Source organism: Daucus carota, chromosome 4 (assembly GCF_001625215.2).
Source record: "Daucus carota subsp. sativus chromosome 4, DH1 v3.0, whole genome shotgun sequence".
Taxonomy (NCBI): domain Eukaryota; kingdom Viridiplantae; phylum Streptophyta; class Magnoliopsida; order Apiales; family Apiaceae; genus Daucus; species Daucus carota.
Genome location: NC_030384.2, coordinates 31,434,937 through 31,445,970, shown reverse-complemented (window position 1 = coordinate 31,445,970; position 11,034 = coordinate 31,434,937). Strand labels below are relative to the sequence as shown.

Genomic DNA, 11,034 nt, shown 5'->3' with positions numbered 1-11,034 from the left:
AATAGTTTAATGATTATCATTATTAAATAAAAAATTTATATTGATTATAAAATCCTGATAACTATAGAAGTCGTCTTTAATTATTATATCTAAAAATATTATAAATTCCTAACCAATATAAATTTCCTAATGATAATATTATACTTTTAATAGGAGTCTATTTATTTTCCTCCTCTTCCTATTGATCAGAAGCATCCGGCAGCGCCATAATATTCCGCTAGCTATAATTGCTATAATAATAATAATAATAAAAATAATTAAATATGATATAAGATGACCATACTTTTGGTACCGATGTTCCATCAAACGTGGTTTCGCTTATTAATAAGGGTATTGATGGGATTCGGACATTATTATTTATCCATAATAAAAAAACAAAGTCCTGCATTTTGTGAATAAATGAAGCGTCCGTTTTGTTTAATTTAGAAAAGATACTTATTAAATAATAATTAATCTGTAAATGAAGAATAATTTTTAACTTTTCAGTTTAAGTAAATAATTTTATTAATAATATAAAAGTTATCATTATAATAATAAAAAATTACAAATTTTTGTTTTGAGGAATAAGAAGCTACTGACTTCTGCAAGCACTTCTAAAAACTTTTATTTCTTTTCCAAACACTTTATTAATTTGTTTACTTCTCACTTATAATCAACTTTTTCACTTATATTTTTTTTAAGTTTGCCGAAATACCCATAATTAAGTCTAATTCCTCATTCTGAATCCTACTTTCTCGCTTCGAACCCTATACCACCACCAAACAAATGATGCCAATAAGTTGGATTCGACTGATTATGACGGCCAAAGAGGGCATATTCTGTGGTTCATAGTTTTGTGGTTACGGCAGGATTGACGGTTAGTGTGTAGCTTTAAGTTTTGTTTCTCGTCGTGGAAAAGAATAATAAGGTCAACCCTTGTTGTAAACGATTGCTCCTTTTTTCATTTTAATCTGTGATTGACCACATTCCCGACGCTTCCTTGCTAATTCCTCCCAATATTCTGGAACTTGTATACCGCATTGCTTAGCTCCGAGTTAAATCAAACAATAAGAAAAATCAACGGTCTTTGCCGTCTTTATTATTTCGAACGTGCAATCGTGCATCGCCTCTATTTCTATTTTTCTTCATCGTTTCGGTCAGCACAACACGGCAATTCTCTGTTCCTATATATACAACATGCACACACTTCCCTCAATTCCAACACCTTTCTGCGTCTTTCGGGCTTACGAAAATAAAGTCGATTCTTATTTTACTTTTTACACGTATTTTGAAGTATTATATCCGAACACAATTTTTTTATTTTTTGACGAAAAACAAAAAATTCATCCAAATACTGAAATCCAGCCGGGATAAATCCGAACTATCAATTACAACCAGAGTGTGAGATTTTTGTGACGAGTATAATGGACAGAAATCAACAATATGAACGAGTGTTCAATCACATTGATGAGAATGGAGACAAGAAGATATCAGCGCCGGAGCTGCAAAAATGCGTGGCATTGATCGGCGGGGAGCTGACAGTGCAGGAGGCGGAGGCGGCGGTGGAGTCAGTAGATTCGGACGGAGACGGAATGCTGAGCTTGGAGGAGTTCGTGAGGTTAGTAGAAGGCGGCGGACACGAGGAGAAAATGAACGAGTTGAAGGAGGTATTTAAGCTGTACGAAATGGAAGGGCGGGGGTGCATAACGCCGAAGAGTTTGAAGAGGATGCTTAGTAAAATAGGAGAGTCGAAGAGCGTGGATGAGTGTAAGCTGATGATACAAAATTATGATCTTAATGGGGATGGAGTTCTCCAGTTCGATGAGTTTATTGTGATGATGTCTTGATCCATCGTTGCTTCATTTACACTTCTCTCGTACATATAGGGATTCTCGTTGTTTATAGTATTAGTCTCAACACTACATATATAAGTAAGCTTGTGATGTTTCTTGCATTGCTGTATAGTGTATACTATATGTAGTAATTCTTGGAACATTCTTGTAGATCCGTTAGTCTTTCTTGTAGATATGCAAATCTCGATCATTTCATATGTTCTCTGCAGTGTTTTGATCTAATATGTTCGTCCCGTACGAATTTGTAAAGAGAGTGTCTTGTATATTGACTTCTATTATTTATTTATAGTTATTTATAGTTTTAATGATAATGTACGAACTTTAAGATTGGGATTTAATTTATATTGAAATTTATTTTTGAAGTGGCAAGTTAAAATAGGTCTACCTAGATATGCTTATCGGTATTGTTCTGATTGACATGTTTTTAGTAGACTCGTTAATATAAATGTATATAAAATTATAAGAATGTGTTGAAACTATAATTCTCATTTCTTTTTAATTATCAATTAGACGTTTCACACGTAATTTAAAATGACATTAAAAACGCTCTCAACTAATATTTTAGGAAATGTTCTTGGGATGTATTCTCTCCATCCCAAATTTGTTTTAGTTATTTGACTTTTTAGGATAAAATTGATCAAACTTTGATTATAAATTATATATATTATATGATCAAAGAAGTTAAAGTTATATATATATATATATATATATATATATATATTCTTATTTTAAGTTGTAATTTTTAAAATTCTAAAAGCTAATATATAAACTAAATTATGATGAAAAGTCAAACAAATCAAAAAATTGTCGGACTGAGCCAAAAGAAATTGTCCGGAGAGAAAGTCACGGTTGCTAAACTAAGGATGTATGTATAATGAGCCAAAAGAAATTGTCCGGAGAGAAAGTCACGGTTGCTAAACTAAGGATGTATGTATAAATGTGTTTTATGACCAAGTACTTTCTTATCCAATATAATAAAAGTTCAACTACCCAAGTAGTACGCTGTTGATCTTTCTCCTCATTCTACTAGCTTCTTAATGATAAATAATGATTATGGTCGGATCAAGCAACAAAGATGCAAACTATCGACTTAATCAAAAACCACGAGCACCACACACTCTCAAAGAGTCGGATAGTGACACTTCTTTTCTGTTGCTACATAGAAAATTACATTGTTGAATGATGTTTTATTTGCATCACAAAAGTTACACTATCTCGCGTTGATTTTATGGGCCACAAAGATTACTCTGGACCACATGATCATTTTTCTCTGCAGATAATGAAATAGTGAATTGTTGCTAGATATCCCACAGTTATCACTGTTTCTAAGTTCAGCGGAAGCTTCTAGTCTTGAGCTTTCGGGGTATGAAGCATTTCCCAGTTACAGCGCAACCTTATAAATTTCCAGCTCTCAGATAGTAATGCAATGTAGAGAATGCATTCCTAACAGCAAACCCAGAAAAAGTGATAGACAACCCGAAAGCAAAAGAAAAATATACTGCAGATAAAGCAACAGACCATAAAAATATACGAATTCTGGTCCCGAGTGGTGTCCTAAACGTTCATCTCGGTTGTCTTACCGAAGAGTCTGCCTTGCTTACATGCCCTCCTCATAGTTTCACTTAAATATTCACTCCCTTGTTTTTACATGATTTTAAAATCTCGCTAACTTCATGAATTCAGTCAACATCGAAATATTTTCAGCCGTAAGGTTCAACATGTCTAAGAACAGAGAGTTCAGTGTCCGCCTACAGAGCCTTACAAGTTAAAATTGTCAATAACATTAACAGTTATTGCATGAGATATTCAATATTCTTGAAACATGAAGTCATACAGAACTATATCTGAGACAAATACATATCTACATTGAAAAGCAGCTCCCTTATTCTTCACAATGAAAATACACAACCTCATTTAGCAAAAAAAAAATAAAATAAATAAAAAAATACACAACCTCAAAATGACTAGATATGTATAACTGTATATAGAGTAACGACCCAGAGTCAAAACAATCTCACCTTATTCGAAACAAAACCAATCTCACCTTATTCGAAACAAAATTTTAACAGATGACATGCCAAATACATTTAACATATTGAAGAGTAAAAACAGATATCAGAAAACATGTAACTTTAGACGTAGGCGTCTGGGTTTTGGAGGAGATAGGCTTCAACAACTTGGTACATCATCAAAACCTTTTCCTTTCCCGCCTTGATGTCCTCTTCTTTGAGCATGAAATCACCTTTAGTGTAATATTTGCTTGTCACCTTAGAGATAGTACCTCCACTAGGAGAGGACTCAAACTTAACTTGGTAACTTGGTAAGTGATTTTTTCAAGGTTTTCAATCAAGGCATCACCTTCCAGCAACGTATAGTTATAGGTATAGTTATCTACTTATCTTCATTAAGCTCGTCAATGTGGTACTTGACACTATTAAAATTGCGGCCTACATGAGTAATATCAATGTCAACCAATTCGTATGTAAGCATTCGTCATGTATTTCTACAGTACAGATCTATGTGTATGCATAATGTGTTGATTAACACAAATAAATTAGCTGACCGTCAATAAAGTTAATTTGCTTGATGCTTCCAGCTCCTCCATCGCCTTGAATGAGTTTAATGCTCTGGATACCTTGTGGCAAGAGTTTTGGAATCAAGTTGTGAGAGTCGAGGATGGAGGCCTTAAAGATCCTTGATGCAGCGATAGGGGAAGTGTACTCATCAGTGTAACTTGCAAAACCCATGTTTTGTAAAAGTTGTTGGTAAAAACTATACAAAAAAGAGCTGATTAATTAGACTAGAAGAGAGTTCTTGATATTGATTAAAGGATGTGGTGAAATGATGATATTTATAGGATGAGCAGAGATCATTTGAATGGTTCTTTACTGTGTAATACCATAGAATGTTACCAAGAGTCCAAGACAAATGGGAACAAATATTCTGGTGTTTGTCCAACTTGATGAGATCGTGGTGATTAAGCTATTCAGCAAGACTAGAAGGGGCTCAGAGGTAAGGACACCCTTTAGTTTCTTATATGATTATATGATGTTGTGATGGACATTTATTTTCAAATAAATGCACCAGACAAAACTCTGGATCTCTGAGAATTAGAAAACATACAGAATTGAGAACTGTAATGCTAAAAAGAGTCCAAATATCCAACATGGTTGTAAAATATAGTATATGATACTTGTACTTGGACATAGGTAGGGGCAACACACTTAATATGTTACCAGAATTTTCATCAATGCAACTATAATCTAATTTATCTTAACGAAATTATCTGATTTTTTTGTTTTTCTTTGTGGCTGCTGATTTTGTGTTTATCTTAAAACATCCGATTGAAAAGCACCAGTATCACGATGGGGAAAGGTTATTACTTAATAAATGTTTAAAATTGTTCAAGAAGCTACACAAAAGGATAATGTCTCATAACAAAAGATAGATTACTGTATATCTTCTGGTGGTGGTGGCGATCAAATATATTAGAGTCAAGATTAAATTGCTTTAAAGCTTCCTTGTTGGTTCCAAAGTTTACTGCAATTTCCAGAACTTGACTGAGATACCATAGATCTGGGATTAAAGCCCACCTTCTTGGACTGAAGGCTCGACAAATGCATTTTTTAAGAAATGACTGTAACTTAGGATTGCAGATTCAACATATAAATAACAAGCATCTTCTGTTTGTTGAGAACTATACGTGGATGCTTGTGGCACATAGCAGCATGTCATTGCCACTATTAACTTACTAAGAAAATGGTAAATTATAATGAGAAAACATAATAATAATAGTTATACAGAGGAAACAATAGATAGTATTGTAGCACCGAGGGATTTGCACTAGTGCAGTTAGAGCATCTCCAATGGATTTGCACTAGTGCAGTTAGAGCATCTCCAATGGGCTAACAGGGGTGCCAATGCCATGTGGCATGACATGGACCGGCACTCTCGTTAGCACCATGTGCACACTTTGGGGTGTCAAAAGTTGGCAACCCATAAAGTAGGGTGCCAACATTATTTGTGGTCCCAACAATACATAAAATATAGATTTGTGGTCCTAATAATACATAAAATATTATTTCTATGTTAATAAAGTTGGCATCTCGGAGTGCCAACCATTGGAGTGTATTTTGAAAAAAAGGTGCTAAAAATGATTTGGAAGAGTGTGAATATAAAAAATAATATTTTGAGATGAGTCAAATTTGGCACCCCTTGAAGGGTGCCAACCATTGGAGATGCTCTTATAAACTCAAGTAGTTCACATAGGTGCCTTTATGGGTCTATATCTGAATGTATTCCACATTGATACGCAGGCGGAGGTGTGAGGTTAGAGAGTTTTGATATGAACAGAGATGAGATTTGAATGAGTTTGAATCCAATAAGAGGATATGAATTTGAAATCACAACAATGCAAATGAGGAAGCAAAGCAGACGGTACTACAGCTGCAGTTTCGTTTGTTTCTGAGATAGGGAAGAAAGAGATGTCGTAAAGCAGGGAACAGCTCTGGACAGTCAATATTTGACTCGGTGGCATGGAGTGTAATTAGGTATGAACTCTTGGGGTATGCCCTGGCAAGAAGTGGCAAAAAGAGTAGCAGGGAAGTTTATTTATTCAGTCTTAAATCTAACAACACACATTATTCACCAGAACCCAGAGGTGCCCTTCCTCTCTCTAAAATCTTCTACTCAGCTCGCTTTTAGTTTATACTGTTGGAAGTTTGTCATTTTGAGCACAAATTTGAGTGAGGCTCGGCTACGTGCTCGTGGCGGGTTATGCTTGGATTATGTTCTCCTCCGAGAGAGCTTTCCAATGCATGTTTATTCACTCAAAAAGACTAAGGAATGGATGAGTTGTGATGATCCAAAATTGCTTCCTTGGTAGTGGAAAATTGGAAAAGAAAGCTAGTATCCACATAGAAAAGAATATGGGCCTTTAATGGCTTTATATAGTAGAACACTCTTGTAGTGTTTAACTTGTGTTAGTATGTTATGCTCCACCATCTACGTGCGCGTAGGGGTGCAAATTGTGGGATTTCGAGGCAAATTTCATGGCTTCGCAAGCCTCGGGCTTTGCGCTTTTCCGCGTGTCACAAGCAAAATCTGGGCCCGAAGAATTACGGACTAGTTTTGCTTAATTTATCAATTAAATTGACAGAAATTAATTCTGGGCTTTGCGCTTTTCCGCGTGTCACAAGCAAAATCTGGGCCCGGAGAATTACGGACTAGTTTTGCTGAATTTATCAATTAAATTGACAGAAATTAATTCTGATTTGATTTCGGAATTAATTGCTTTCTCAAAAGGCAAGAAGACAGCAGCATCCACCCACAGTCTTCAACAAGCTTTGTTAAAGGCAAAAGAGAAACTGGAGCATGAATGCGATGAAGATGATAAGAAAGCTGTTAAAATAAAATTGTACTGCTTGAGAGACTGATGCTGGACATCGTATGCCTCTTTCTCCTGCTAATTGTTTGGAGGTAATTCAGAATATTATAAGCCCTTTGAAGTATGCTTAAATGTTTGGAGGTAATCAGAAATGTCAGAGTGCATATCATATAGCAAGGACCTCGTATAATTTATCCATAACCTTACCAATTGATGCTGTTCGCGTTGAAATTTGCCTATTTTTTTGGACAAAAGCTGATCACACTTGCTTTATGAAAAGGACTTACCATCTGCATGTATGACACTTGGTCTTTTTTGTATAGTTTTGAACTCTTTACTTGCAAATTGATGACTTGTAGTTGTCCCCGTTTTTTAACCTCCCTCTGTTTGCTTTTGCTTGCTGCTATAAGTGTATCCCTTGCCTCGCAAAAATGTCTAAATTGTAGCGACAAAATCCTTCACATTAAAAAAATACATTCAATATCCAAAAAATAGCTTTTTTATGTGACCAAAAATGAATATACAAAATATAGGTTCATGATTTCCGTTTATTGTTATCATTGTTCCGTTTTCATGTCAGATTTTGTTGCTTCTGCTTATCACCAGGCTCAGTCCTATTTTGATGGTTTGGTTCCCCAATAAATTACTTTTTGCGAAATATAATAAGTGTATCTAGGAGAGGAGTCGCTGCTCAGGCAACTGATACCATGTCTGATTCAAATCAAATGAAAGGTACCAAATTCTTTTACAGCAACTTCTCCAATAATTAGTCAAATTGTGCACTATGCTTTGTATGAAAACACGTATCAGGCAGATCTTATCTCCGTCTCATAGTTTTGAGCATATTTCAATGAAAATGCAATAGCCTCACCCTGCGTGCCGTGTTCATTTTTGAATATTGTTAAGATGATAATAATTAGTATTAAGATTAATTTGCTTTTTGTTTATATAATTTCCTTTAAAATCCTATTATCAGTGAATAAGATGAGTTCCTCCCTAGGAAAAAGTCTGATATTTGATATTAAAAAATGTGGATGTTACAGTTTGAATAATATCTGGTGGCCATCTCGTCATATATATATTTCTTCACCTTTAAGACTACTAGCTAAAATTGATATACAACGTCATAATTCCTTGTCATATTTGGCCACTCGTCATTTTGTTAAAACTTAGTGAATTCTCTGTATAGACTATAGAGTTGTGGACAACTGTACAAAGTATATTAAATATATACTTTATATATCTTTGCCCCATGTTAATTAAACATGTGATATATGAGAATTAGGAATGATAGGGTTATATGTTGCAATGCCAGAAAGCCAGACACCTACATCTGAAAAATATGGAGCTACAAATTACAATGGCTAGGAATCCAGAACATAGTAAGCATTGCAAAAGAAAAATACGGATTAAAGTATATTTATGTGTGGCATGCGATAATGGGGTTCTGGGGTGGGGTGAGGCCAGGAGTAGAGGGTATGGTGCAATATGGATTCGTTTTAAAGTCTCCAGTGATATCGAAGGGTGTAATGGAGAATGAACCAGGCTGGAAAGTTGATCCACCGGCACAGCAGGGTATTGGAATTTGGAATAATGGAAACAAAAAATGTGCACAAGTTTTATAATGATTATCATCAGTATCTGGCATCCACTAGTGTAGATGGTGTGCAGAGCATTTGGAGAGTCTTGGCACTGGTTTATCAGATCGTGTTGAGGTCACTAAGTAATTACCATCAGGCACTTGATGCTTCTTGCTAAGAACTTCCCAGATAATGGTTGCATTGATCGCATGAGCCACAATACGGACTCATATCTTTAGCTGGTGTCTCGGCTTTAAGGATACACCTCCTTAAATACACTCCGGATACTTTCACTTGGATACTCAGTCCCTTGTTTTTCCCCTTCACAATGAAAATAAATGATGTAAAACTAGAAATGACTTGACGTGAATATCGGTATATGGTAAAGACCAGTGTCAAAACCAATCTCTCCTTATTCCGAAACAAAATGTTACAGATGAAACTGTAACACGACAAGACAGGCCAAATAGGTTAAACCTTTTGGAGAAAATAAAAACAAATATCAGAAAACAGAAAAACTATATGGGTCCGGGTCCCTGGCAGTCATATGTCAGGGACGGTTTAACTGGCCCATAGTTTTTGGGCCGTTGGATGCATATCCAGCGGCCAGAATCATATTAAAATTTTAACATGTCCAGCGCTTTATTTGCGCTGGACGGGGATACTCATGTCCAGTGCTCCGTCCAGAGCTAAAAAAGTGCGGGACATATTAAATTTTTAATATGATCCTGGTCGCTGGATATTCATCCAACGGTCCAAAAACTGTGGGCTACTTAACTGCTCCACAGCCATTAATGGTACCGCGACCCAAACTATATACAAGATATTAATTTTTAGATTGAGAACAATTAATCAGATGTTACATCAGAACTGATATTAAAGTACTCTGGAACTTCCTGTGTAGTAACAAGAGTTACTGCAATTTGCAAACCTTGAGGACTGAACAAATGCACCTGCAGACTCAAGGTATAGATTACAAGCATCTTCTCTAGTTGAGAACTATCAAGTCGTTGCTTGTAGCACATAGAAACATGTGATTGCTACTAGTATCTTATATAAAACAGGCAATTCATCAAAGAAAGTACTACTGCAGTTGTCATAAACGCAAACAGTTTACAAATGTAGGTGCTTTTGTATGTCTTAAATTAAATGTCTTCCAAATTTCTACGAGTTGATTATTAATAGATATAATATGTTCCTGTTAATCTCTCCTAACATACGTTTTAAGAGAACTAGTCCCTTAAAATGTTATTAGACTTGAGGCTTGCAGGGGACTCGGGTTCGCCACATTACGACCATCAATATTCCCAAAGATGTGCACCCGTGATACGAGCTTGACCCAAAAATGGGCTTTAAATTCCAGTAGCCAGTTCAGATTATGCTTCAGTAGTAATCTGTACTCTGTAGACCTTGAAGTTCTATAGCTTCTGAATCCTTTTATTTCATACTTCCTCCGTTTCTCAAAATTGTTTACATTAATGGAGGATAGTTGGAGGATAAGGGACTTGACACGCATTTTAAAACTCGGGTTTTATATCAAATGGGCCATTCGTTCTGCTCAAAAATCTCACCTAGACCACCCATTGAAAAACCATATCATTTAGACCATTAAATTGGGTATATATATCATTATGTTTGATAAGGTTATGGTAATTGACATAAATTGTTAAGTTTTTTAAACTTTTTGTCCCAATTCAAAGTTGACGTGTTCATCAATGTTAAATCCGGCATGCATCCGACATGGCGTCTAGAAAAAAAGATAAATTAAATAGATTAATCGGGCCAACCTAATAATAACATGTAAGTAGAATAAAAGCCCTAATTAAACTATTCATTTGGGAGAAAATGTATTTGAGATGTCATAAATTCGACCCCTCAAATTTGAATGGGACAGAATGTTTAAAAACTTATCATTCTCCGTCAATTACCATGACGTTATCAAACAGAATGATATATATACTCAATTTAGTGGTTTAAATGATATGGTTTTTTAATGGGTGATGTAAGTGAGATTTTTGAACAGAATGAGTGGCTCCTTTGATATAAAACCCTTTAAAACTCTCATTAATATAGTTTGATAAATTGTTTTAAATTTCTTTTCTTCTAAATAAAAGTTTAATGTTTAAATTTTTATACAAAATAAGAAAATTTTAAAAAAATAATTATGAATCTATATTTTATATATATCTTAAAATAAATGAAATGTAAAGAAATGAGAGGGATGACTTGATTTATG

The 11,034-nt window shown here is 35.0% G+C and overlaps 1 protein-coding gene and 1 pseudogene across 1 annotated transcript; one reads left to right on the top strand and one right to left on the bottom strand.

The window, feature by feature from the left end:
- The first annotated feature begins 1,038 nt into the window (after positions 1 to 1,038).
- On the top strand, positions 1,039 to 2,170 carry LOC108218066 (calcium-binding protein CML38). Its single transcript, XM_017390990.2, has one exon. The coding sequence runs from the start codon at positions 1,404 to 1,406 to the stop codon at positions 1,824 to 1,826; it is 423 nt and encodes a 140-aa protein (XP_017246479.1). The 5' UTR covers positions 1,039 to 1,403; the 3' UTR covers positions 1,827 to 2,170.
- Positions 2,171 to 3,834: 1,664 nt separating this feature from the next.
- On the bottom strand, positions 3,835 to 4,645 carry LOC108217225 (major strawberry allergen Fra a 1.07-like; annotated as a pseudogene).
- Between the last annotated feature and the right edge of the window lie 6,389 nt (positions 4,646 to 11,034).